The 27,640-nt window shown below is 36.8% G+C and overlaps 2 protein-coding genes across 6 annotated transcripts in view; one reads left to right on the top strand and one right to left on the bottom strand.

Annotated features, from left to right (window-relative positions):
• The first annotated feature begins 1,230 nt into the window (after positions 1 to 1,230).
• Positions 1,231 to 20,049, top strand: BTG3 (BTG anti-proliferation factor 3). Of its 2 annotated transcripts, none has more exons than XM_059164504.1 (5): positions 1,231 to 1,490; positions 4,875 to 5,053; positions 8,830 to 8,967; positions 13,837 to 14,044; positions 19,366 to 20,049. In XM_059164504.1, exons 2-5 carry the CDS (start codon positions 4,881 to 4,883, stop codon positions 19,603 to 19,605), a joined length of 759 nt encoding a protein of 252 aa, XP_059020487.1. In that variant the 5' UTR covers positions 1,231 to 1,490; positions 4,875 to 4,880; the 3' UTR covers positions 19,606 to 20,049. The 2 variants fall into 2 exon arrangements, with proteins under 2 accessions (XP_059020487.1, XP_059020488.1); XM_059164505.1 differs by lacking the exon at positions 1,231 to 1,490 and adding an exon at positions 1,564 to 1,685.
• Positions 20,050 to 20,146: 97 nt separating this feature from the next.
• CXADR (CXADR Ig-like cell adhesion molecule) overlaps positions 20,147 to 27,640 on the bottom strand; it is a 56,008-nt gene continuing 48,514 nt past the window's right edge. For all 4 annotated transcript variants that reach the window (XM_059164498.1, XM_059164499.1, XM_059164501.1 and 1 more), the window contains one exon: positions 20,147 to 20,545. Coding sequence is in view for 2 of the 4 variants with exons in the window: in XM_059164501.1 (XP_059020484.1) it covers positions 20,504 to 20,545 (42 nt within the window). In the remaining 2 variants the exon portion in view is untranslated. The remainder of the gene's footprint in view (positions 20,546 to 27,640) is intronic.

Raw genomic sequence — 27,640 nt, 5'->3', positions numbered from 1 at the left:
CCTCATATCTCCTAGAACAGTCCAGGGTGTAAGTAACAATATTCTCTTTAAATCAACCAATGAGTAGCCATAGGTGACTATATAATTTTTTTTAACAAATAAAACTTATTGTATTGCTTTTGGAATTGCCTGTTTATAAATGTTTTAAAAAATCGCTTTGAATTGTAAATAAGCTATAATCACCAATATCAGTAATAAAAATAATACCGTAATTTTAAAAAATTAAAATATGCAGAGAAGAGGGTTGAAAACATCCTCCTAGGCCTAGAAGGCAGTGAAGAATCTGGTCAATCTACAGCTTGAACGATCAGTGCTTGAGAAATTTACATGTTTTAGCTGGAAAGTGTGAAAACTGGCTATCTTTTCACAAATCATTTTTAAAAGAAATGTCTTGTATTTTCCTGGTCTGAGGTATTAAAGCGCTTTCGTAAAACCTTAACATGGTGCCAATTAAAAACGTGGGAAAGATGCTCCTTTTTTTCAGAATGTTAGAAACGTACCTTTCCACATCTGTATTTGCTCAAAGATTAAGCTTTGTATGGCGGAAGCTCTGGAGTAGAAACATCTCAGTCACGCAAAGCTTGGACTCTCAAAGTTTCATTCATTCGGCCAACATCCCTGGAGCCCCTCCTTTGTGCAAGACACTGTACTCAGTGCCAGGCTGGAACACCGGTTAACAGGAAGCTGCCCCTGCTCTGAGGGAGCTTCCGGCCTGGCCAGGGTACAGCCCAACTAGGAGTTCTAAAAAACAACCTGAAATATCACAAACCAGCTACACAGTGGACGTGCCTCTAATTACCACACGAGGTTCAGTCCACAAATGCAAAGTCTCCCTTCCATCTGACACGGGTCGCCACCCCATCTCTCAAGAGCCGGGGCAGAGCTAGGTCTAGAACTCCTGGCCAGAGGTTGTCAGAGGACAGGTTGGCAAGGAGAGACCAGAGGGTAAGAGGAGGCCCAAGCACGGCCCCCGATGGCGATGCAGCAGGTAGGGCGGGAGGCTGGCGCGGGTCAGCTAGGCCTCCCACGTGGATCTCGACGGAGGAAGGTAGGCCGACGTTCTGTGGGCCTAGCCGTCGGACTGGAAGGGTCTACGCGCCTTTCGGCCCCGGTCTCAGGGGCCGGCTCTCGGCGAGGCCCCGCCCCTCCGGCTCCTCCCCTCCCACCCCCCAAGGCGCGCTAGCCCGTCCCGCGCGGCGCCAACCCTTTCCCGGGTCATCGCCCCTCCTCTCTTCCGGGCCGCGAGCCCCCCGCGCGTCTCCTCTGGGCTGTGCGCGCGAGCGCGCGAGCGCGCGCGCGTTCCCCTGCCTGCCTGCCCGCCCTCTCAGCGCGCGCTCCGTCGCCCGACGACGCGGGAGCCACAAGCTCAGAACTAGGCTCGCTGCGCTCGCTGTCGCCGAGCGCCGGCCCGCTGAGGCGGCGCCCTCGGTTCCCGGCCCGGAGACGGTCGGGACCGCCACATCTGCGGCCCCAGGGCGGCGGCGGCGGTGGTGAGGAGACCGGGTCGGGGGGAGGCGGACATGGTGGAACTGAGGGCACCGGGAGGAGGGTGGTCCCGGCGCCCCTGAGGCCACGTCGAAAGCTCGCGGCAGGCGGCGCGCCGGGGAAGGGGGGAGGAGTGTGGGATCCAACCGGGTTGCATCGGCCCCGGCCCGGCGAGAAGGAAGGATTATGGACCGAGAGAGGTGACCTGAGAGGGTTTCCGCGGGACTTCTGTGGGTTGGGGACGGAGGAGACGCCGCCTCAAGGCGCCTGCCACGTTTACACCGCGCGTTACCCTCCGCTCGCGGTGGGCGACAACCTTGCGCCTACCCACCCGCCTTCCGCGTCGGTGTGTTTTCTGGAGCCGGGGACCCGGCTTGCTGTCCGGGGGGGTGGGGGTGTCACGCCCGAGGGGACCCCCGTCTTGGAACCCGGGACCACTCGGAGACTGGAATCGGCCCGGTGGCAGCGGACCGGCGGGCGAACGGGAAGGCGCACCCTGCGAGGGAGGCTGTTTGGGGGGAGGAGGGAAATGGGGCTCCACGGCCCTTCCCCCTTAACTCGGGGAAAACCGCGATTGCAGAAGTTGGACGCGCTTGCAGGCCGTTCTTTCCAGAGGGGGTGGAGATGTTTGATGCCTACTCACCTAGCACTCCAAGAACCCCAGCGAGAGTGCTTAGCAGCAGGTTTTGATGGCTTACAAAGCCCCAAGTCTCGGTCCCGTGGGAAATCGCGTCTCCTCAGCGTCCGGAGAGCCCGCTTTGTAACGCCAGTGAGGCTGGTCAGGGGCTCCTCAGCCTCACGGCCGGGCTCCCCGCTTCCTCAGCCTTGGGAACGTCTGTCAGAAATACTTGTGTCTAGAAACGGTTGCGATTAGCCCTTCGTTACAGCACAGGGAAAAGTACAAAGTTATAAACTCCTGGAAGGTTGGGCTTGCTTTTCCTTTGGGTTTTACGCACGCCGCTGTGAGCAGGGGAGCCTGTGGAACAAAGTAGAACTTGAGGAGCCGCCGCCGCGGTGACTACGTCCCGGGATGACGTCACCGTGCGATATTTAAAATGGGAGCTTTTCGCTCCGAGTGTGGGTGGAGGAATTGTGGCCACTTACTCAAGACGCCTGAGGTCTTCTTGGCCCAGCTCGCTGCTAGTTTCTCCCTCTCAGACTTTATAACTCCCTCTTTTACCTTTCCACACTCTCAGAATTCTAACTGGTGGGAGTGGGTTAATTTTTCTGCTATTCCAGGCATCATTCCTTCAAACCGAAAAAAAAAAAGTAATTCCATATGACTCATCTCGTGTTACGAGCAATAGAAACCACTAAGTGGTTCTTTCCTTCCTTTCTTTTATTTTTTTGATATGAAACAGAACAAAACAAAAAGGAAAACAAAACCCTACACCGTAGACAAATTAAATGAATGAGGAGAATGATAAGAGTTAAGGATTCAGTACTCTTCTTTAGTGTGGTTCCTTGTTTTCTTTGGTGAGATGGAAGCTAATGTAGTTCCATCAGCAAGCAATTTTCATCCCATACTGTTTATGAAATTGCAGTGGGCTTTCTTTTCCATTATAAACGGGGTGGGATATAAATATGGCTTTATAAAGTGGAAAAGGCCCAACATTTTTCTTAGGAGGATGCCTCATAGCAGTTGTGGAAGACTGGGGTTGTATGTACCTCTGCAACTCTTATATGCAACCCAGTTCCTCTTGTCTGGTAGCTGGCCAGAGAAGGTGGATTTGGCATTCTAGGGTTCCAGGAGGAAGGTTTGGGTGTCTTCCCATTGGAGATCAGAGTGGGTATGGCTGCCAGCACACCTCTGAGATGACTGTAGAATTGATTTCACAGTGAGATCCCTTGTTTGAATTTGCACAAGGAGTTAAGGAATCATTAGAAGAGACTTTAAGAGGTTTGAGAAAACAAATGTGTGAGAAAACAACTATCAGCTAGATTAGTTGGTTTTTATACTAAACATAGAAGCTGTATGTCTTTGATAATTGGCTCTGGAAAGGATGATATTGCTTAGTAAATGTAGCATCTGAATAACTCCCAAGTTACTTAAAGCAGCCAAATGAATGAGCTCATCACATAAAGACAGAATATACATCGAAACAATCCCAGGATAAGGTTTTTGCCTTTATGGATTAATCAATGATAAGTCAGATCTGCCATTTAAAGAGTCTTGAGGCAGTTCCACAATGCAGCTGTATCTCTGATTATTTCTTTTGGTTTGATTTTTCTGTGGATGACCCTGAATTTCTACTTTTAAATGTTTTGATAGAGGCACTGTCTTGGGACATATCTTCTAGGTAAACATATCTCTGTTCTTGAAAGAATGTTTATAGAAGAAACTCAGTGCTGCATTTTTTTTTCTTTATGTGTAACAGCTTTATTATTCAAATAGGATTCACATAGCATACAATTTACACATTTAAAATCTACAGTTCATTAGTTTTAGTATATTCACAAAGTTACGTAGCCATCACCACAGTTAATTTTAGGGTATTTTCCTCACCCTAAAAAGAAACCCTGTGTTCATTGATGTCTCTCCTTTCCCCCCATAATTCCTGCCCCTAGGTCACTAACCTGCTTCCTGTTTTTGCCTGTTCTGGAAAACTCATATAAATGGAATCATACAATATTTGGTCTTTGTAACTGGTTTCTTTCCCTTAACATGGTGCATTCAAGGTTCACCTCTGTTGTCGCATGTATCAGTACATCATTCCTCTTTGTTGCTGAAGAATATTCCATATTCCATTGCATGTATATACCACATTTATCTGTTCATCAATTGACAAATGTCAGTGTCCATCAGTTGTATATTGAATTTCTTCTACTTTTTGGCTGTTATGAATAATGCTGTGGACACTTGTGTACTTGTTTTTGTGTAGAAATATGTTTTCATATCTTTTGGGTATGTGGCTATGAGTGTAGAATTGATTGGTCTTTTAGTAACTCAAACTTTTTTTTAGGAATTACCACTGTTTTCTATATTAGCTATACAATATTGTGTTTTAAAATTCAAATTATTTCACAAAATTTTAAACTTAAATTATTGTAGCTAAACATTGACATTTTTTAAAAAGTATATAATGGTATCATTGTAGTGCTTCTCTTTGAGTGATATCTCTGATTTTATTTTGGCCAACCAGGAGCATTTTGGTGTGCCCTCTTTACTGAACTTCTTCACAAAGCTAAGTGATAAGGTTCTTAGACAGTATTATAGTAAGGTCTTTATGGCCTAAATTAGTGATTATTTGTTCCTTTTTCCAGATATGAGCCAATGAAACACAAGATAAAATTGAAAGAAGGGAGCTATGAAGGAGGGATATTTTGCAGAGCTTTTTCTTCCAGTTTTTGTCTTTTGGTTTTTTAAGAAAAACTGTTTTTCTTTGCAGGGAAAGATGAAGAACGAAATTGCTGCTGTTGTCTTCTTTTTCACAAGGCTAGTTCGAAAACATGACAAGTTGAAAAAAGAGGCAGTTGAGAGGTTTGCTGAGAAATTGACTCTTATACTTCAAGAAAAATATAAAAATCACTGGTATCCAGAAAAACCATCAAAAGGACAGGCCTACAGGTAAAGGATTAGATTGGACAGTTGGATTGGGCTAAGAGGCTGATAGGTCCTGAAAATGAGTGCATGGCCAGAGGACTAAAGGGTGTCCAGTCCTTTTCTTTCACAGTTTAACTACAACATACAGAATTCTGGAGTGTCTTTGGTATTTTCTTTCCTTATGCATTTTAAGATAGAAACATTTGTTGATGGAACCCTACTACCTAGACTTGGGATCACAATATTGTCAGCCCGTGGGAGTTAGTCTTGTGGTTGTAGTTTGGCTTCTGACTGAATGCATTTCTATATGTATCACAAGTACTTGAAGGTTTTCACAATTCTCGAAGACCCCTAAAACTTACCCATGAATGGGCATGGCAAGAGTTGAAAGAAATGAGTCTCTGTTTGTATAAATAGATTACATGTTATATGTTTTTGGAAAAAGTAAATTTTATGGCAAACAAGAACTAAGAATATTAGAAACCTAATGCATTGTTGACACAGAAATAATTTCATTTATACGATACATAATTCTTTTTTATTTTTTTAAAAGATTTTATTTATTTATTTGACAGACAGAGATCACAAGTAGGCAGAGAGGGGAGGAAGCAGGCTCCCTGCTGAGCAGAGAGCCCCATGCGATGCAGGGCTCGATCCCAGGATCCCGGGATCATGACCTGAGCTGAAGGCAGAGGCTTTAACCCACTGAGCCACCCAGGCGCCCCTATACATAATTCTTTATGGTAGAAGCCACCGTAACTGTTTTCTTGATGAAGGTAATTTATTACAACCTACAAGTGGTAAATATTAGCTCTGCAGTTTGAGCTCAAGTCTAACTAACTGACCCTAAATTCTTACGGGCTTCTGCACACCACAGTTTGACCACTGCCCTGTCTCTGAGAGGGTAAGTAACTCTCACTAGCAGCTGTCTTTTTGTACTCTGGTTTATAAGTTACATTTATAGCTTAGAGTAAAGAAGAACAGGCTCCTGCAAAACATGTTCTGGCATGCTCATTCCCTAGTATTTATGTGATCACTGTGTTGAGAGCCTGGGTTCTGCTAAATACCTCAGCTGTCAAACCTTGCCCCATTTGTGGAGGTGGCCACCAAAAAAAATGAAAGTAAGACAGTTGTGACTAAAGAAATTCTTTTATTTATGCATATTGTTGCCCCCAGAGTTTCCTTCTCAATCAGCATTTCTGTGCTTTGATGTAAAAAGGACTTCCTTCTTGCACTCTTCCAAGTGCAAGATTATTCAGGGAGTCTACAAAGGAAGTGAAAATATGTGTATTGAAAACAAAAGTTAAAGTTATTGATATATTTTTCTCTTCATTTTTATCCAAGGATGTTTGATAGTAGATTGGAAAATGTGATGAATTAAAGTAGAAATGTGGATGTTCCATATAAAGCAGACTCAAGTTATTTTTTTATCTTTTCAGTTGATTCTCTTAATTTTTTTCCTGCACACTTTTATTTTTGATAGAGTGAGTGAACAGCTTTAGTAAGTTAGAGCTATTGAGGCTTTTTACGCTGATGTGATTGACATTGGACAAAGGCTTCTCGAAGTGCCAAACCAACTTTTTACTATTACTGAGAAAAGAAGACACTGTCAAGTAAATGCTTAAAGGTCAGAGAGTGTACAGTTTCATTTCCATTAATTCTAAAAACTTGAGGAAAAAAATTAGCTAAACAGGATTAAATTGGCATATGATCAGAAATATCATTATTGAGTCATTTTGAAGCTGTCTTTGAAGTAGAAAACTATTAGACTTAATGATGGGTTGTTACTGTTATAAAAGTGAATAGAATATAGGATTAGCCAGAGTGAGACTCTTGAATCCATGTAGTAAGTTGGAAGTGTTCGTTTTCTTCTAAAAATTGTTTCTTCACAATATCTACAAATAAGGGCAATTTGGCAATATTATCAAGATCTGTAAAAATATTCCTACTCTTTGAACAGTAAGTTTCTAAAAATCTATTCTAGAAGTATAATTAGAAATGCAGATAAATATGTATGAATATGGATGTTTCTTACACTTTATAATTGCAAAAAATTGGAAAGAACTGTCAACATTAAGTAAATGATAGACTATTTTTATGCAGCTTTTAAAATCCTGTTTTTGAAGACTGCTTAATGGATAAGTAGTCACAGTATATAAGTTAAAAAAACAGCACAAAAACATATAAGATATGCAAATGAAGCAGTCTCTAAGCATCTTTATTTACATACATATTTTTTAAGCTTTGAGACTACATCACCCTTATTTTAGATAACAAAAACATGTACTTTTAAAAATCTATCTCCTTACCTATAACTGCTTTTGATCCTGGGGCATATGGGACTTTTGAATCAACTTACACAACACTAGAATTTGTAAACATAGACCATCTCAAAGAATGGGACAAATGGCATCTTACATGCTGTAAAATAATTTTTTTACTCTGAATTGCTTACTTGTTAGTGGTCATGATAAGATTAGCACAGACAAAATAGGATATTTAATGAAATAGACTTTGGAGTCCGGTGGTCCAGATACTCACCACTTTATATTAGTGAAGTTAGGCAACTCTGCTTCCTTACTTTCTTACAATGGGGAAGTGATATGTAAATTATAGGATAATTGTTAAAATAAAAAGTTAATACATGTAAAGCACTTAAGAAACTGTCCATTGTATAGTAAAACTTCAGAAAGTTATTATTATTATTTAGAAATATATATTAGCTGTTACTTACTGAGAACTTTTTCACTGTTCTAAATGAAAATTGAAATCAATAATAAAATTAAAAAAAAATTTTAAACAGCATGTTCTATTGATGTCATTGTATTTAATGTTATAATTACTACTTGTCAGTAAACTTGTGTTGTCCATATTTGAGAGCTTTGCATCTGAGGAGAGGGTGAAACTACTTAATCTAAGTTCACCCAATAAATAAGTAGTAGGATTAGTACTAAAACCTGGGTACTTTTGATTGATTTAGTAATTGTAGAAGCAGTAAATACTTCTATTGTAGCCACCATTTTTGTACGTAGGCAAAATGCTTACTTTAACATATACTTTTGCATTCATTCTGGGATTAGGTAGATTCCATTAGGTAGATGTGGTATTTCTTAGGTTTAAAAAATGGAACAGAGGCTCTGTTGGTTTAGGTATTTTATTTTTTCCCAATTATTTTAATGACTTTTTTTAATTAAAAAAACCCTTTGGTAACAAATAAGTAACACTTTGGATTAGATTTTAATCATAACTATGTGATATGAACGGTTCTGTATCTTGGACTGATTCTGTATTTATAGAACAATTAAAAGTGAGGATAGGGACACCGTTCTTAACACTATCTGGGATTTATAAGTAAGGAAATGACCAAAACATCACAAGAATTTCAAAATATTTCAAACATTGTTTAAGGTCTTTTGTTAGTTAGATTTTGTTACAGTAGCTTGCCCTATTAATACTTCTACCTTTAGAGCTCTGGGTAATTTCATGCAGCTTTAATGCTCATTGGTCTGTTAATATACATGTGAGCTTGAGTAGTTTTTGGCTAAAATGATGCAAAGCCAGTTCTTATGATTTCCCCGGGCTCGGATGAATGTCCTCTCTTTCACCAGGCTGAGTAGTCTTACTGATGATGCTGCCTCTTTGCCTTCAGTTCACATTTATTATCTATTCAGGATAGATATGCCCCTGGGTCTCCATCAGGGTTTATTTGTTTTAAATTCACATTGGCAATACTAATAATATGACATGGTTTATGATTAAGATTCAATTAAAGCTGTTAAAATTACTCTATTTCGTTGCAGATGCATTCGTGTCAATAAGTTTCAGAGAGTTGATCCTGATGTCCTGAAAGCCTGTGAGAACAGCTGCATATTGTACAGTGATCTAGGCTTACCAAAGGAACTCACTCTGTGGGTGGATCCATGTGAGGTGTGCTGTCGGTGAGTTCTTGAGTGTGCCAGCTGAACGGATTACCATGCTGGAACTGATTTTATGAAAATCTCTCAGTTACTGCCTGTTTGTGTGTCTTTATGGCCAGAAGCTGTTGTTTGGGCTTTCGTAATTGTGAATTTTGTAATCTGAAGGTGAAAGACTGGTTACATTCCTTTTTTACAGCTAAAGAAACTTAAAAACTTAATTGGGTAGGGCTTTTCTAGGGCTCTGCCAAGAAGCTTTCTATAGACCAAGAAGTAGAATTCAGGTACCTAGACTTCTGTAGGTCAATTATTGTCTCTCGGTGGTGCACTTGTCTTTCTCCTCTTCAAGTTGGGAAAGAAGTTAAGCCTAAATAGTAATGGATAATAACAACTTTTGCTTGGTTTCTGTTTGTGTCTATTCTTGCTTCCCTCTCCCCTTTTGACTTTTAAGTGACCAAGTATTTTCATGGTCTTGTTTTTATAATGGAGATTTTTCTCATCTCCTAATGAGCAGAATTGTAAAAGGGGAGTGTTAGGTATGATATCTAATTGAATTCCATTCATTCTAAAAACATTCATTGTGGTATAGGCATTCTTAGTTGTGGGGTTTTAAAAAATGAAAGGACATTTTGCTGTCAGGTGTCCAAAGTATAATAAAGGAGAAGAAAGGATAAGCAAATTACAGCAGGGTGATTTATGCTGTGATAGAAATATGTACAAAATGCAGTGGTTGGTGGCACAAAGGAGAAAGTTACTGCTTCTGCTGGGAATTAGAAAAGACTACCTAGTGGAGTGATGCTAGAGCTGGATGGGGAAGGATGCAGTTGATTAGATGACAAGGTGGGAAAGACGTTTTCAAGCGGGAAGAATACGATGAATAACAGATGAATGGAATCCCCTGCAAGTGATTTCCTACAGCTGTTCCTTTACGGTGTTTCTCTTTGGTTTTTAAGTACATTTCACCTGTTGAATACAGTAGAGATGCTTTTTGATGCAATCCTAGTATATTTCAAAGGTGGTCATAGCCTTTGACCTGATCTCCAACAATAAAAGTAGAGGTGATGATATGTCATGACAAAAATCCATAGTAATTCTTCCACTGAATCATTCTGGATCACCTTGGAGCTTCTTGGTATAAGCTGTTTGTGTAAGATTCTTGCTTTGGGAAACTGAGGTGCTAGATTAGTCAGCACTTCTTTCTCAGTTAGAAAAAAGTAGAGCAAGACATCTCAATTTTGGTCCGAGAACGTCAAACATTTTTAGATTTTGGGACTAATTTAGGACTAAGGTCATACTTCACAGACTTTGGCCACTGAACACCTACTGAAGACCTCAGTATATAAGCAATAGCTATCACAAAGTTACTATATTGAATTGCTTACTTTTTCATTAGGCCTGCACTTAGATCCTGACTCACTATTATTTAACACACAGTTCTTTAGTTATGTAGTTTTTCAGCCATAAAAAATTACAAGTAGTGTTTGAAAGGGGCTTTTTCATGTAGTTATAAAGCTACTGAAAGAATATCATGTAGTGGGGCGGTTGGGTGGCTTAGTCAGTTAAGTGCCTGCCTTCAGCTCGGGTCATGATCCCAGAATCCTGGGATCGAGCCCCCAGTCGGGCTTTCTCCTCAGTGGAGAGCCTGCTTCTTTCTCTCCTTCTGCCCGCCTCTCTGCCTACTTGTGTTCTCTATGTCTCTGTCAAATAAATAAATAAAATCTTAAAAAAAAAAAAATGTCATGTAGTCTTATGTGGAGGCAGGAGCAAAAAAGCTAAAGAGGTGGCAAACTGTGTTATCATCCAGTCAAATAATGATTATTTAATATGATGATCTTAAATCATTATGAGTTGTTTCTATGTTCAAAGATGCTTAAGAAGTTGGGTAATTGTATAAACATTTTGGACAAATTTATTTGAAATGGCTTAAACTAAATCCTGGCACTTGAAGATAGAAACTTTAGTTAAATACACATTCTACTTAGGTGGATGCTTCATGACTTTAATGATTCCAGATAATGAATAATTATTGTGCTTTCATCATATTGATATATGAAAATCTTTGCATTCAGTACCTCTTAATAATTTTACATAAAATTAAAATTTTGGCGAAAATTGGCTGTGATGTGATAATTTTTACAGCTCAGAGAAATCACCTTCAGAATGTGGGGTACTCATTCTGAGATAATAGAACTCCAAAGAAAAAAAGGCATCCTAGCAATTGAGTAGAGGTCATTGTTGTAAGTTAACAGAGGAGATTACAGTATTGATTAGTGCTTTGGGACCAAAACTGTAAAGATAAATATTCTGAAAATTAAAATAAAGCTGATATAGCAGTTACATAATTGAACAAATATCTGAGAGTCATTAATAATAACTTACTGGTACACTAGAGACTAAGCTTATAAAAAAATTGAAATGCACTCAAGGGAACATTCTTCATAGTATGATTGAGTTATTCCATCAGGATAAAATATTTGAAGTGTACAAAGAGTGTTATGTAGTTAGAAAGGTTATCACTTAGTGCACTATGTGAGGAGATATGGAATAGATAATACATTCTTCCCATAAAGAGAATGCCTGAGATAGGTTCTTAGCTTTCTTATTTGTCCAACATATTGTATACCTTTTTTTTGGAATTTCTAGAATTCTTTTCCTGATATAGAGCATTAGATACTATTGATTTGTTTCAAATTAACTAAATTGGACTTAATGTTTTAGCAGTGTGTAGTTGAAAAATGCAGTTTAAAAGTTGTCCATACTAATTCTAAGACATTAACTGCACATGCTAATGTTACAGTAATACAGTAAACCACTTCATTTACCATGAAAAGAATATTCATACCAAAATACTAGAAAGGGAAAGATGGAGAACCTAATTGAACTTGCATGTCAAAGAAATCTGAGTTAATAAAGTTTGACCTTCAATCATTTGATGTCTGTCCTTGATGTAGGTTTCTGTTCTACAAAGGTAGGGATTTTTCTCAAATTGCCTACCTTTCTGTTTTACTTGAATTTTGACTCTATTAATGGGCAAAACTGAAGGTAGGTCTAAACCCATTGTTAATATTGCTGACTTTATTAACATGTGAATTAATTAACATTTGTATTGAAATTTGTTGAGTCTTTAAACCAAGGGCAGGATGAAGTGGTATGTTTCATTGCTAAAACTCTGTGCTAAGTAAATTTGAAATTATAGTACAGGAGTTCTGTGTTGTGAAGAACTTGCCTAACCTGCTCAGTCATCTTATACTAGCACGAAGAATCACTAGTTGAAGACACACCAATATCCAGCCAGTTCCAGCTTTCTTGCCTAGCAGATAGGAAACTGTGGCCTAGAGACATTAAATGACTTGCCCCTTTTCACAGAGCTAGTTAGTGGGAGAGCCAGAACCAGAAAGATGTTCAGTGTTCTTTCTACCATCTGTAGCAATTCCTTTTATGAGATAAACTGAAAAAGAATAGAAAAGGGAGTTATGTCCCATATTTAGGTAGCATTTATGGCCCCATTCAGCCTGCGTGAGAGTGGAAGACAGCACAACTATATAAAGAAGTAGAACTCACCTTTGAGGCTACATGATTTCCATAAAACTTTCAAAGGCTTTATTATAGTTTGGCCTTTTACTTTATTATACATACCCTGATTCAGAAATAATTTGAGACAAGATTTACTTAAAATGAAATTAATTGATATAGTTATTATTAACTCTGCTTTTCTATTAAGGTTGTTTTGGGTTTTTTTTTTTTTTTAAGCTTAAAATCATGTTGTCTAACTTTAATTACATATTGTGTAAGAACTAGTTAACAATTCATTTCTTTTGACCTAACTAGAAATTGTTTCATAGTGTTTATGTTGTGCAGTCTATCCAAATAGATTTGTGGGTTTCTCCTATACTCCAAATGAAAACTAGTTTTATGGGGCACCGAGTGGCTCAGTTGGTTAAGTGTCCAGCTCTTGATTTCAGCTCAGGTCGTCATCTATGCGGCATGAGGTCAAGCCTGCACTGGGCTATTTGCTGAGCATGGAACCTATTTATGATTCTCTCTCTCCTTCTCCCCTGCCCCCTCCATCCTGCTTCCCCTTTTGCCTATGTGCTCTTTTGCACAAGTGCTCGCAGGCTCTCTCTTTCTACTGGTTTTACTATTCATTATGCTATCTTCCCTCATTGCATAATTTATTTTCCTTTTTCTTTTAGTAGCCAACAGCCAAAGTTACATATTCTAATAATTATTTTTCTAGCTCAAGTCTCTAAAAGTATTTTGGCAGAATTAAAAAGCTCATTTTACTTTCTAAAAACAAAAATCAAGATGAGAAGTAAGCAGTTTTCCTAGCATGAGATAAGCAATATAATTCAAGTAAAACCCCTTTGTTTTCAACACTTGTTTTTCAGTTGCCACAGTTCTCATTTTTGTCAGTGTGGATACAGGCAAACCAGGTCCCTTTTTTATTTAATCATGGAGGTCAAAGGAAATGACTCGTTGATTTATGACTTGAATTACTAGCATCTACATTACAGTGGTTAGTTAAAAGCACAGGAGAAACTTTTACCGTACAACCAGTTTAATGATACATAAAAAAATGTAAACTGAATTTCTCTTTGGTGTTTTAAGTAACTATTTTTGTTAAAATAGGAAAGTAGGAAAGAAAATTGGGAAAGAGAATGGAATCATTTTTATTTGTACTTAAATAAGGCAGGAGTGGGTAGAAAGTCGTGGGCTGCCTATTGGCATAGAATTGAGTTAAGATACTATATATGTCGGGTTATGTTCTGGGAGGGTTCCTTCTTTGCTTTGGACCAATGGCATGTCCAAGCCTGTTTGTTTTTGTGGACAATATCTTGCTTTTGTTGATGGTACTTAAAGGTTTATGAGTTTGTTTGTTTTTTTAATCCTTAGGTATGGAGAGAAAAACAATGCATTCATTGTTGCGAGCTTTGAAAATGAGGATGAGAATAAGGATGAAATCTCCAAGAAAGTTACCAGGGCCCTTGATAAGGTTACCTCTGATTATCATTCAGGATCCTCTTCTTCAGATGAAGAAACAAGTAAGGAAGTAGAAGTGAAACCCAGTTCCATGACTGCGACCCCAAGCCCTGTGTACCAGGTAACCATGGAATGGCTTTCTATTAAATGTTGTGAGCAGGACTTGCCAGGTCATTCTAGGTAGTCCTGCTCATGTGGCCCAGGATTTCTGATTTGAGATTTTGAATGCCAATTCTTTTCCATATAAAAGGAAGCTATTCTTTAGAGATGTAATTGGGCATCTGAGTCACTTTATCAAGGGTCTGCTTTTACTACTCAGTTAAGTAGAATGAATACATTTTATTTATTTATAATAAATATATTTTAAAAAGTGTGGGAAACACTAGAAAAAGTCATGGTGATGAAACATTCCTGATATTTTTAAATCTTTATTGTATTAAAAAGTAGGTATTGAGGGGCACCTGGGTGGCTCAGTGGGTTTAAGCCTCTGCCTTTGGCTCAGGTCTTGATTTCAGGGTCCTGGGTTCAAGTCCCACTTTGGGCTCTCTGCTACTTGTGGTCTCTGTCAAATTAATAAAATCTTAAAAAAAAAAGTAACTATTCAGTTTTTGTAGTCTTCAACACTTGTAATTCATACCATTGGGGTTAACTTTCTTTTCTCCACGATTAAAAAGAAACTTCACTGAATTATATATGAGGTAATTTTTCACTCAAGTTAAAACATTATCTCCTTTATTTCAACAGTTGAGGAGTTAGATAGCAACCGGGCTTACAAATTTGTCCACTTATTTATTATCTACACCCCACATACCAAAGAATATTTAATATACTTTTAAAAATTCTTAATATAGTACTCCTCTTTGGCAGAGAAGATAAGTCAAAAAAATGAAAGAAAGCTTTTTTTTTTTTAAAGATTTTATTTATTTATTTGACAGAGATCACAAGTAGGCAGAGAGGCAGGCAGAGATAGAGGGGGCAGCAGGCTTAGGATTTAATCCCCGGACTCTGGGATCATGTCCTGAGCCGAAAGCAGAGGCTTTAACCCACTGAGCCACCCAGGCGCCCCTGAAAGAAATCTTTTGAGTTGAGCCTTATTCCGTGCATGTACTTTTTTCTAATTTTGAGTATATTTTAAAATATATCTTTTTATTAATTTGGTCTTATTTAGACATACTGAAACATAACAGGTTCAAGGTAGGGTTGGATTTGGGCTTTAATAAGATTTTAAACCTTGGGGCGCCTGGGTGGCTCAGTTAAGTGTCTGCCTTCAACTCAGGTCATGATCCCAGACCAAGGGATCAGCCCGCACTGGGCTCCCTGCTCAGCGGGAAGCCTGCTTCTCCCTCTTCTACTCCCCCTGCTTCTGTTCCCTCTCTTGCTGTGTCTCTCTCTGTCAAAAATATAAGTAAAAACTTAAACAATAATAATAATAATTTAAACCTTAATGAGTAAGAAATGAGAGTTTCGAGTATGAGAAACTAAATCTTTATATTCACTATACATTTATATAATGAACATGCTTTCAATACAACTTAATTTTTCATTTCTCTCTTTTTTTCATTTGTTGAATTATCTTTTTAGGCTTATGCGGAAGATTAGTCTGAGGATTATCATTTTTAGGAATATATGTGTATATATATGCATATTGTAATTACAACAAGCACTTGTTGTAAACAACTTTAAACAGTGTAAAAGAGCATAATAACCAAGTCCTCCCTCACCACTCCCCAACCACCCATCCCGTCCTGTACATTTCCATGGACGTAGTCATTACCAGTTATTTTTGTATTCTTCCTAAAAGATTCTTTATATAGATAAGTAAACTTTATATTTGTATTTTAGGGATCATTTTTAAGATTTTTGTCATAAATTTTGGGCTTTTTTTCTCTCTGCATAATGTGTTACAAACTCTAAATTACTGCTGTTAAATTGCCTATAATTCGTTCACATGTTGCAATTTTATCTCGGAATTTTATTGTTACTCAACAAAGCAAGAAAGTAAGTCTCAAACTGAATTGATTGCTGCTGATATTTTACAAGTAAATTGACCTTTAATTTTTAGATTTTCCTTTTAAATTGTATTTATTTCCCCCCATGTTGAGAAACTGTTGGGACAAAATTATAACAAAGGCATAGAAATTGAAATGTCTTTTGTGTGCTTTTAAAATAAAACATTTTTCCTTGACATTATTTTCACTAACAAAACATTTTATGACAGAAAAGCATGGCTGTTAAAAGCCATCGTGTAGAAGGCTAGTGCAAGTGGCCCACTTTAATGTTTTCTTCCTGTCCATGTTTTCATCTTGAACCTAGCATTACTAAAAGGTTTAAAAAGGGGCTTATCAAAGTAAGGATACAAAATTCCTAGCTTGGGATCTTTGTTCTCTTAGGAGTCTGTTTTTTTAAAGGTACCCCCAGAGATTACTAATTAAGAAGTTTGTCATTTTTCCCCAAATTGATCTATAGATTCAACTACATATCAATCAAAATCCCAACAAGGTTTTTCTAGAAAGTGACAAATTGATTCTAAAATTTATAAAAAGGAGAATCAAGTTAGAGGCCTTATACTTATATAAAGCTATTATATCTATCAAGACAGTGTGGTAAAGATTTAAGATTTTATTTATCTATTTGACAGAGACACAGCAAGAGAGGGCAAGCAGGGGGAGTGGGAGCAGGAGAAGCAGGCTTCCTGCTGAGCAAGGAGCCCAATGCAGGGCTCGATCCCAGATCTCTGGAAAGCAGAGTCTTAACAAATGAGCCACCCAGGCACCCCCAGTGTAGTAAAGATTTAAAGACACAAATATATTTATATTAATGGAACAAAATAGCGCAGAAACAAACCTATATATGTAGTCTTTTTTTTTTTTTTTTTTTTTTTTTTTTAAGGAAAGTCTCAAAGCAGTTCAATAAGGAAAGTCTTCAAGAGCTGGTACAAACAATTGGATACTCTATACAAGAAAAGAAACAAACCTTAACTGCTACTTGACAGCATACACAAAAAATTTAATTTGAGATGGATCATAGACCTAAACATAAAAGCTAACTCCGACACTTTGAGAAAATATTGAGAGATAGCTTTATTATTTGAGATAAACTAAGATTTCTTCCAGGGGATACAAAAAACACAAGAAAAGAACTTGATAAATTTGACTTCATCAAATTTTAAAATCTTTGCTCATCAAAACAAACCATTAGGAAAATGAATGGGCAAAACATAGACTGGAACAAAATATTCTCAATACATACATCAAAGAACTTGTTTCCAGAATATACTTTATAAATCATTCCTATAAATCAATAATAAAAGACAACCCAATTAAAAATAACTGGGCAGAAGATGTGAATAAACACTGTACAAAATAAGTTATATAAATGTCCAGTAAACACATGAAAAGGTGCTTAGCCTTTTTTGTCATCTGGGAAATGCAAATTAAAACCATAATGAAACACTACTTCTTCCAGAATGGCTAAAATTAAAGTCTGACACCACCAACTGTTGGCAAGGATATGAAGTAGCTAGATTCATAAACTGTTGGTGGGAATGTAAAATGGTACAGCCAATTTGGAAAACTCTGGCACTTATTACATATGCACCTACCCTGTTACTCAACAATTACACCCTTAAGTATTTAACAAGAGAAATGAAAATAAGTATTTCCGAAGTCATGTATTAGAATGTTTATAGCAGCTTTTTTCATAATGATAAAATGGAAAACAACCAAAATGTCCATTAACAGGTAAATGGGAGAAAAATTATGAGGTTTTCACACAGAATACTAGCAATAAGACAGGATGAACTAATAATAGACACACGATGGAAAGACCTCAAAAACATTTGATTGGGCAAAGAATTTTGCCATACACAAATGAACACATGCTAAATGATTCTATTTTTATGTGAAGTTAACGAACAGGGAAAACTCAGTCTGGTAATAGAAATCAGAACAGTGGTTGATTTGGGGGTATGAAGATTAACTGGAAAAGGGGTATTTTAGGCTCCAGAATTTTGTCTTCTGATAGGTTTGTTGTTGTTGTTGTTGTTGTTTTAATAAAGATTTTATTTTTAAGTAATCTGTACACCCAAAGTGGGGCTTGAACTCACAACCCCAAGATTAAAAGTCGCATACTCCTCTCACTGAGCCAGGCAGGCATCCTTCTTTCTGACAGTTTTAAAACCTTTTCAGCATCCTAGTATAAAAAGAAATGAAAACCATTTCACTTTGCTACCTGTTTGTAGTATAGGTCAATTATTAGTTGGAACTCTAAATTTTTCCTTATTTTTTCATTATTTTATATAATCAAGGATTAACTATACTAAGGTTATTCATTAAAGTGTTGTTTTATTTGTTGTGCATTGTTTTTTAGTAGTAACACACTGAAAACAGCCTAACTGTTCCATCAGTAGGACACTAGTTAATTTAGTTACGGCATATTCCTTGCATTACATTTGGCTATAGAATAATGAAAAAGGGCCTTATGTATTGATAGGAATATCTCCAAGATATATTTATCAAGGGCAAAAAGGAGTAAACAAAATTGTATGTGCATGTTTTTTAAAATGTGTGCATTGATGTACACCCATGTATACGCATGAAATATTTCTAAGTGTATACACACAAAAAAATAATAATTAGTGTCAGTTGCCTCTGAGAGGGTAATCAGATAAAGGGGACTTTTTACTGTATATACTTTTATATACCTTTTGTATTTTCTATGATATGAATACAGTTTTATATAAAATACCTGTACTAAGAAAGAGCAGATTAGAAACCAGAGAATTCAGAAACTCATAGTCACATGGTATAGCATTCTGAGCAAGAGGGTCCAAAACTGCTAATAACTTTTTGAATAATGTGAACTTATGTCCCATAAGACTTAGGGGATAATCTAAGACTGTTGTTCCCAAACACAAATTGGCTACATCAGAATCACCACCTACACTGTGAAGTTAATGAATACTTGTGGTCAGAATACTTGGCCTCTTTTTTAAAAATTTTTGTTATTCTTACTGTTCAGTAGACCAGGGCTAGGGCATGAATATTCTGTGTTTTAAAAGCCTCTTAGGTGTCTCCTTATTAACCAGCCAGCTGTGGAAACTACTGGTCTAAAACGTGTGTCCTAAGAAAATAATAATAATAAAAAAAATAAAGCATGATTGTCCTTTCAAGCTTCCATTCATTTCTGTTTTGATCTTTTCTGCTTGTTTTGAGTTTATTCATTTTCATTCATTCAGAAAATTAATCGGTCACTTACTACATATGAAGTTTTTAATATACTTAGATCTAACCATAGGAATGTCACTTAGATCTACTCTTAAGGGTATGGCTGAGTGATTTTGTTTTTCTTTAATGGTAATCTGGAAATTCACCTTGTTTTTACATATAATGTGACTGATTTTTCCTTTGAATTAATAACTTAATTGTTTTCTCTTTCATGCAGATTTCAGAATTGATGTTCCCACCTCTTCCATTGTGGCACCCTTTGCCCAGAAAAAAGCCGGGAATGTACCGAGGGAATGGTCATCAGAATCACTATCCTCCTCCAATTCCATTTGGTTATCCAAATCAGGGAAGAAAGAATAAACCTTATCGCCCAATTCCAGTAACATGGGTACCTCCTCCTGGAATGCATTGTGACCGGAATCACTGGATTAATCCTCACATGTTAGCACCTCATTAGCTGCTTTTGATTCTGTTGGTGTCAGTGTTGAGAGAAGGTAGAATAAGGCTGACCACATTAAAAGTTAAAAGTTCATACTCATAGTAGTAAAGTTAGATGGGCCAAACCGTCAAACTTATTTTTATAGAAAAGTTATTGATAATAATCTTTCTTAAAAAATATATATGCACTTTAGATATATTGATATAGTTTGAGAAACTTTATTAAAGTTAGTCAAGTGCCTGAGTTTTTAATATTGGACTTGAGTATTTATATATTGTGCATCAACTCTGTTGGATACGATAACACTGTAGCAGCAGACGATCTGTTCTAGCACCTTTGAGCATTTACTTTATGGAGAGTATGTAAGTTATTTATACACAGGAAATCTATTTTATGTCATTGTTTAGAAGAATTGCGTGAAATCATGTAGTTGCAAATAAAAAGTAGTTTGAGGCATGACAATGTGTGCTTCTTTTCTGTGCATAAAAAGGAGAAATAGCAAAGGGAATTACTTCACTTTAATGTGTTTGAATACTAAGCAAAGAAAAAAAAATAAAACTTTATTTTAAAAAATCAACTTTTTATTAACCATAACTTTCCCCAAGTCAGCCGTATCAAAAATGTGCATATAAAAATCTATAGTTTATTAGTAGTACTAATTGAAAATGTAAATACAGTAAAACATCTTTCAGCCATCAAAGTTGCTATAGATAGGATTTTCCTAAGAATTTAGCCTGTATCAATTTTGATATGGCATCTGACTTACATTCCTAATGCCACTGCATAAAGCAGAAATGTTCTTACATTTCTATTCTTGTGCTTTTTTTTCCAACATATGAGACAGTCTTTAATAGATGTCTGAAATAAAGCCAAATAGTACAGTACTTCATTCAGATTCTTCAGTAGTCCTTCATATTTATACCACCGTAATGCCATCAGTCTTGTAAGCATACTTGAACTACAAAAAGAGAGAGAGAGATATAAGAATTTGGAATTTTTTCCCACCAAATTAAATTTTTTAAAAAAGAAGATAAATACTTTTTTTCCTGTTACCCGTATCTTTATTCTAGTCAAAAGTTATTTGACTTGTCAGAAAAATCACAGCTCTCTAGTAAGTCATTAGAAGGCCTTGGCTATTCCAAATATTCCTGTTGTCATTTTTTCTGATAAATTTCTATTTAAGTATCGAGTACCAGAGAAGTGCACAAATCATAAGGATGCATATAGCCCAAAGGTTTGAGAATATGTGGAATTTAAATTCTGCAACCTCAGTAGGAAACTTTTTAAACCGTATAGACTTTTTTCTAGTTTTAATAATTTTTTCTAGTTTTAATATTATCTTTGATAAACTACATGTATCTTTTGATATATTTCAAACCATCATAATCCTTTTTCTTGAAGTAGATAATGAATGCCTATTCAAACAACCATATTTTTCTATGGGTAACTGGCATCACAGGAAGATTAGTTTTAAGTTTGAAAATGTTTTTAACATGTTGAGAGTTTTGTGTGATGACAGATTGTGTGCAGTTGTAAAGGTGGCAGGTTTCAAGTATTTTTATCATGAAGTCAGCATTTGTTCTTTTAGTTTGCTCATGTTGTAGTTAGAAGCTTGTTGGAAAAATTAGAAGCATAATAGCCGTACTGTCAAGAAGGGAAGTATTTTTGGCACACATCTAGTAACCAGATTTTTCTTTCCACATTTGATTACTATAAAACCTAAATCTCTTATTCAGTAGTGCTGACAGCTAAATGGCTGAGTGCCTTGGGAAAAAGACTAATTTCGCATTTGACTGTGTATTAGACATAATACCTGTAGATTTTGCCCTTTGATTGATATCCAGCCTCCCACCTTGTTAGAGGTGGGAAGTTAGAAATGTTATTTATTTAAAGCAAAAGAAAACTCATCAATACAGCTTTTCCAATCCATTCCTAATGAAAAAAGCCATCTTTGTATCAGTCCTAAATTAAGTCTAGTAAGCATGGGGTACAATTTTGCCAAACTTTTTTTTAAGGCTTTATTTATTCATTTGACAGAGGGAGACACAGCGAGAGAGGGAACACAAGCAAGGGGAGTAGAAAAGGGAGAAGCGGGCTTCCTGCCCCATGTGGGGCTCCATCTCAGGACTCTGGGATCATGACCTGAGCCAAAGGCAGATGGTTAATGACTGAGCCACCCAGGCGCCCCATTTGTCAAAGTCTTAATGGTATTTAGGACTCTAGGACATCTCCAAGTCTGTCTCCCTTAGACAACGTAGGGCTGCTCTAATGAAGACAATATTGCTGCATAATTTCAGGTTCCTTTTCAGGCTGTTTCAAACAGAACTGATTTGTGACTGAATGATGATAATTTGTTTTAATTCTCCATCTTAACTTTGTAGTATAACTGCAAAGCTCTGAATTCAGAGATAAAACTTGGACATGAAAATTTTAATAGTTAAAAAATACAAATTCTTTTGGTAAGTTCTATCATATCAATACTAAAGTGCTTATTTCCAGTTTTTCAGTGTACTATTTATCTTAATATATTTAACTTTTAAGCAAACTTAATGATTTTAGTCTAAGATTAATAAAGTATTTATGTTGATTTCTACTCAACTATCACTGTGAAAGTGATTTCTTACTGGATGATTGGAAAGAAGCAAAACTTAAACACTATCATGTGTTTACATTTCCTTTGCCAGAGCAGCCATTCTCTCCATTTTACAGGCAACATTAAGTTATAAAAATTTTCACATCTATGTGCCAATAACTTATTTAATCCTCATAACCCCATGAGGTCGGTACCATTATTACCCCAATTTAGGTAAGGACTCTCAGGAGTTTAAAAATGCCCAAGACAACAGAAAGCTAAGAAATGAAATCTTGACTCAAACCAACCTGGGTTTTGTAAAGCCCCTGGTTGATGGTACGTTGGTTCAGTTCGTTACTTAAAATACTGTGAGAAGTTTTAGTATCAAGCCAAGATTTGAAAAAGAGTAACATGCAAAGATTAGATGAAGCAAGTGAGGATACAAGACATTAAAATATCTGCTGATTAACAATAAAGCCTTGGCAAAGTTCTTACAAACCATTCAGATGTTTCTGAAAAGGGACTAATAACATTTTATTTGTTTGAAACTATAAATCAAATTGCAATAGGAAATACAGTGTACTTGACAGGTCTGAGATGACAAAGTGAACTGTGCCAATGACAGATCCAGGGGAAAGATCACTCATAGAGAAGTAATGGTATTACTAAGGCCCAAGTTTATCACAGGCTTTAACTTCTGGTTACCAAGTATTTGATGAGTTAACGTGGAATTCAGTGTTCTCATAATACCCTCGGGAGTCTGTATTCCAGTTGTGAAAGGCAGTAATACTGAGGTCTGAAGGGAAACAATATCCCTACATTACTGATGGAACCTCGGCTTATTATACTGGGACATTGTCATGCAAGCACTAATTCAAGAAAAGGCTTCAGTGATTCCTGTAAAAAATGTACACACTTTATTCACCGCAGAAAGTATGGTCTGTCTCCCAATTTATAGCATTAGGCACCTTCCAGATTCCTTTGTTCTTTCACATAATTTAAAGGATAACATAAGGAATGACATGAAAATGCCCTCTAATCCTTGTCAGAAGCAAATTCACCATTAGTACTTGTAGCAAATACACCACTGCAATTAGTGTGGTTTGATGTTTTTCCTTAAAGCACATGATCAGCATAGATAGAAGTGCTAAACTTCATTGTTTTTACCCTCAAAGGAGTGACTTGTTACAGAAACGAGTCCCATAAGTTACTAATTGGAGCCTTGCTTAAATTTCACAGGTCTTGAAAATGCCAAGGATTATGATGTAGACATCCATAATTTGGCTTTTAAGTGCCACCATTTTTGAAGGGCAGTTAAAAATGTAAATGTGCGTATCTTTTGACCAAGAAACTACTTCCAGGAATCTGTCTTCAGAAATACTCAAACAAGGGGGCCATTACTTACAAAAGTAAGTATTTATTGCAAAATTGTGAGTGGCCAAAACAACTAAACTCCAAGCAGCCAACAAGTAAACAGTTAAGTAAAATCTGAACATCTATTCAAGAAAATACTATGGAAAATACCATGTAGCTATTAAAAAAATTGTAATGACAGAGAATTAAATGTTGAAAACTGGAAATAACTGCAAATTGGAGAAGAAAAATAGTTCTATGATGGTGCCAAAAACTATCTAGAAAAAAATACCAAATTGACAGTAGCTAGTGATCTCAGAGGCAGGGCAAAGGGTCAGATACAGAGAACTTTATTTTTCTAGGTTGTATATATCAGACTTTTATACTGAGGGCGCCGGCTGGCTCAGTGGGTTAGAGCCTCTGCCTTTGGCTCAGGTAATGACCCCGGGGTCCTGGGATGGGTCCGGCATTGGGCTCTCTGCTCAGCAGGGAGCCAGCTTCCAGTAATCAGAGAGGCAGGCAGAGAGAGAGAAGTTCCCCTTCTCTCTCTCTGCCTGCCTCTCTGATTACTTGTGATCTCTGTCAGTCAAATAAAATAAAATCTTTTAAAAAAGGCTTTTATACTGAGCATTATTACTTTGAAACTAGAGAGGCAGAGAAACAAAACATTTTTTATGAGTACTTAATTTAAGACAAGTTTGGTGGATTTATTTTTAGCAAATACAAATATATCATTGATAACCAAATTGCATGTATGTTTCATGGGCAGTCTATTACATTTCTGAATTAAAGGATTGCAGTGTGGTTAAAAATTTTGTCGATCATACTGTGTCTATTTTGGAAATATTTCAAAATAATAAATGTTTGTAATAGAGTGGTAGTTTTATATACTTTTCTTCCACTGTTCCCAGTTATATGTAACTAATACTAATTTCATAAGAAAAATTTAAAATACTGCTTTGTCAGAGAAAACCTCTATAATTAAGAAACAGTACTAAGTACCTGGAAATTAACAACAGAAAGGAGTGAGTCAGTCAAACGGAGAAGAATTTATAAAAATTTACAAAAAGAAAACCAACGAGAAGAATATGCTGTATTTCTAAATTGACTCAACAGTATGGAAACTTAACTTTTCAAGTTAATATGTAAAGTCAATATAAATCATAATTAAAAGTCTGATAAAATTGTAATCAAACATGAAACCCTGATTTTAAGTTTACCTGGAAGAATAATTCTCAAAAATAGTCAAGAATTATTTTTTTAAAGAACAATGGACAGGGAGTATTCAGTTTTTCCTTTTACATGATTTCTCAATATATACTCAAAAGTATAACATAAGACTGAACAATGAACAGTGAAACGATTAGAAGAGCACAACCAGGAACAAAAGTTTAATATATGGTGAATGTGACTTCAAATTGAAAATAATTCACTAATACAAAATAAATAGTGAATTATTTGGCTACTCATTTAAAAAAAAATTTAAGTCAAAATTTTCTATTTATTTTTTAAGATGTTATTTAATTGAGAGAGAGGACAGAGAACATGAGCAGGACAGAGGGCGAGGGACAAGCAGATTCATGGTGGAGCAGGGAGCCAGACACAGGGTTAGATCCCAGGATCCTGGGATCAGGACCTGAAGGCGGAGGCTTAACTGACTGAGCCACCCAGGCACCTCAAAGTCTTTTTTAAAAATAATCTCTACACCCATGGGGCTCAAACTCACAACCCAGGATCAAGAGTCACATGTTTCTCTGACTGAGCCAGCCAGACACCCCTGTATGCATTTTTTAAAAACTAAATTCCTACCCTAAGCTATAAAAATATATTCCAGATAGGTTAAAGATAAAATGTTAATTATGAAACTGTAAAAGTAGTAATATAAAATATAAAGGGAGATATTTACTAATTTTAGCTTATGAAACTTTCCCCAATTTTAACAGGAACGTTGGTGGTTTGGAATTTTAAAAGTAAGCTGCATATAAAAGGCATCATAAAACTAAAAGTAACTCCAAAGAGAAAATTTCCACAGCATGTTTATTTTTCTTTATATTTTTAAAGATTTTATTTATTTATTTGACAGAGAGATCACAAGTAGGCAGAGGCAGGCAGGTGGGGGGCAGGAAGCAGGCTCCCTGCTGAGCAGAGAGCCCAATGGGGGGCTCGATCCCAGTATCTTGGGATCATGACCCGAGCTGAAGGCAGAGGCTTAACCTACTGAGCCACCCAGGTGCCCTCTACAGCACGTTTAAAAGAAAATGAATTACTATTCTGAGAATATGAAAAGTTCCTACATATGATTAATTAACTAATTATTTTTAAAGATTTTATTTATTTGAGAGGGAGAGAATGAGAGAGAGAAAGCATGAGAAGGGGAAGGTCAGAAGGAGAAGCAAACTCCCTGTGAGCAGGGAGCCCAATGTGGGACTCGATCCCGCGGCTCCAGGATCATGACCTGAGCCGAAGTCACCCAACAAACTGAGCCACTCAGGTGCCCCTACATATAATTATTTCGCAGAGCTAAATAACTATAAAGAGATGCAAATGGCTAAAAACAGAAAATGTGCTAACGGCACACTAATGACAAGGGAAACAAGTTGAATCCATTCAAACAAGTTGAATCCGAAAAATACCATTTTTCAGCTAACACGTTGACAAACACAGGAAAGACTGTGGTTTGCATTCTTTGTAGAAGACAATTTGATACTGTCAATGTTTTTTAATGCATATATTCTCTTAACCCCATAATTCAAACTCTACATACCTAGGAGATAACCTATGGAAATACTTTTGCAAATGTATAAAAATGTACAATTGATGCAGCAAGCAGCATTTGCCATATTAAAAGATGATAGTTCATTCATACTACATAAGAATAGGAGACCAATAAGAGAACAATTTGTGTCTATTCGTGGGTAGATGTTCACCATATTGTCTGACAGGTACTACCAGTCCATTCTAAGATAAACGTACGTATGTCTTACTATTCTCATCTTACCACATGAGGAAACTGTCTTGAGAGTATTCAAGTATGTTGCCTCAGGTGACCTAAATTATCAGGGTTTCAAATCCTGGTAGTATAACTCCAGGACACATGTTGGGAAAATAGACTAAGTTGTTAAGAATACTATGTGAGCATTATTTGTCATTTAGAAAGCAACTGAATAGACATTTTGGTGTTATTCTGTTAGACTGATTTGAATGAAAAAGAAAAAACTACCTTATTAAAATTATTGGCCACAAGAGGGCATCAGATATTCTTTTCCAACTTAGAAGTGGAAGGCTGTATTTGTAGTTCATTTCCCTTTTCCATGAGAAGTGCTACTGCCTACAGTTTAGTTTTTTAATGATTATAAGTTTTTTGATTATTTTAATGATTATAAGTGTTTTCTTTTAAACTTTTTAAGTTTTTTCAAGTTAAACCACTGCTTTTCCTACGGATCCTCATGTAGAATTGTCATTGCTAATGGGGACTTCTAAGAATGCCATACTTATTCAAACATTTCTTTTTTTTTTTTTTTTTTTTTAAAGATTTTATTTATTTATTTGACAGAGAGAGATCACAAGAAGGTAGAGAGGCAGGCAGAGAGAGAGAGGAGGAAACAGGCTCCCTGCTGAGCAGAGAGCCCAGATGCGGGACTCGATCCCAGGACCCTGAGATCATGACCTGAGCCGAAGGCAGCGGCTTAACCCACTGAGCCACCCAGGCAACCTCAAACATTTCTTTATTAGAATTATTTTTCTGTCAACAAAAGTAATATACTTTTAAGAAAAAAAAATACCTAAAAGCACAGAGAATGAGCATTAATCACCTATAATCCTCCCACAGTTAACCAATATTAATATTTTAATAGATGGGGATGTTTATAAAAAGGAGCTTTTACTTTGTATACTCCAATATGCTGTATTACGAAACACATTCATTTTATGGTCACACAATTTGAAAATGTGAAACATTTTCTTATGTACTTTTTTTTCTAAAACATGGTTTTTAGTGGTTTCATGGTATTCACATGTATGTGACTCAACCGATCTTTACCATTAGATATTAAACTACAGATCTCTTTTGGAAATGTCTTCAGTCATATATCTAAATATATACCAGCTTTGTTGGAGTGGGCTTTGGTA

This window comes from Mustela lutreola, chromosome 2 (assembly GCF_030435805.1).
Source record: "Mustela lutreola isolate mMusLut2 chromosome 2, mMusLut2.pri, whole genome shotgun sequence".
NCBI lineage: Eukaryota > Metazoa > Chordata > Mammalia > Carnivora > Mustelidae > Mustela > Mustela lutreola.
The sequence above is the reverse complement of the archived record's forward strand: the minus strand, read 5'-3'. Positions and strand labels throughout refer to the sequence as shown.

Bases quoted from the DNA above. Each gene is read 5' to 3' on its own strand.
- BTG3 (XM_059164504.1), top strand. From the start codon at position 4,881: ATGAAGAACGAAATTGCTGCTGTTGTCTTCTTTTTCACAAGGCTAGTT. The intron at 8,968-13,836 runs GTGAGTTCTTGA...TTTAATCCTTAG, and splicing joins CCATGTGAGGTGTGCTGTCG to GTATGGAGAGAAAAACAATG. The intron at 14,045-19,365 runs GTAACCATGGAA...TCTTTCATGCAG, and splicing joins CCCCAAGCCCTGTGTACCAG to ATTTCAGAATTGATGTTCCC.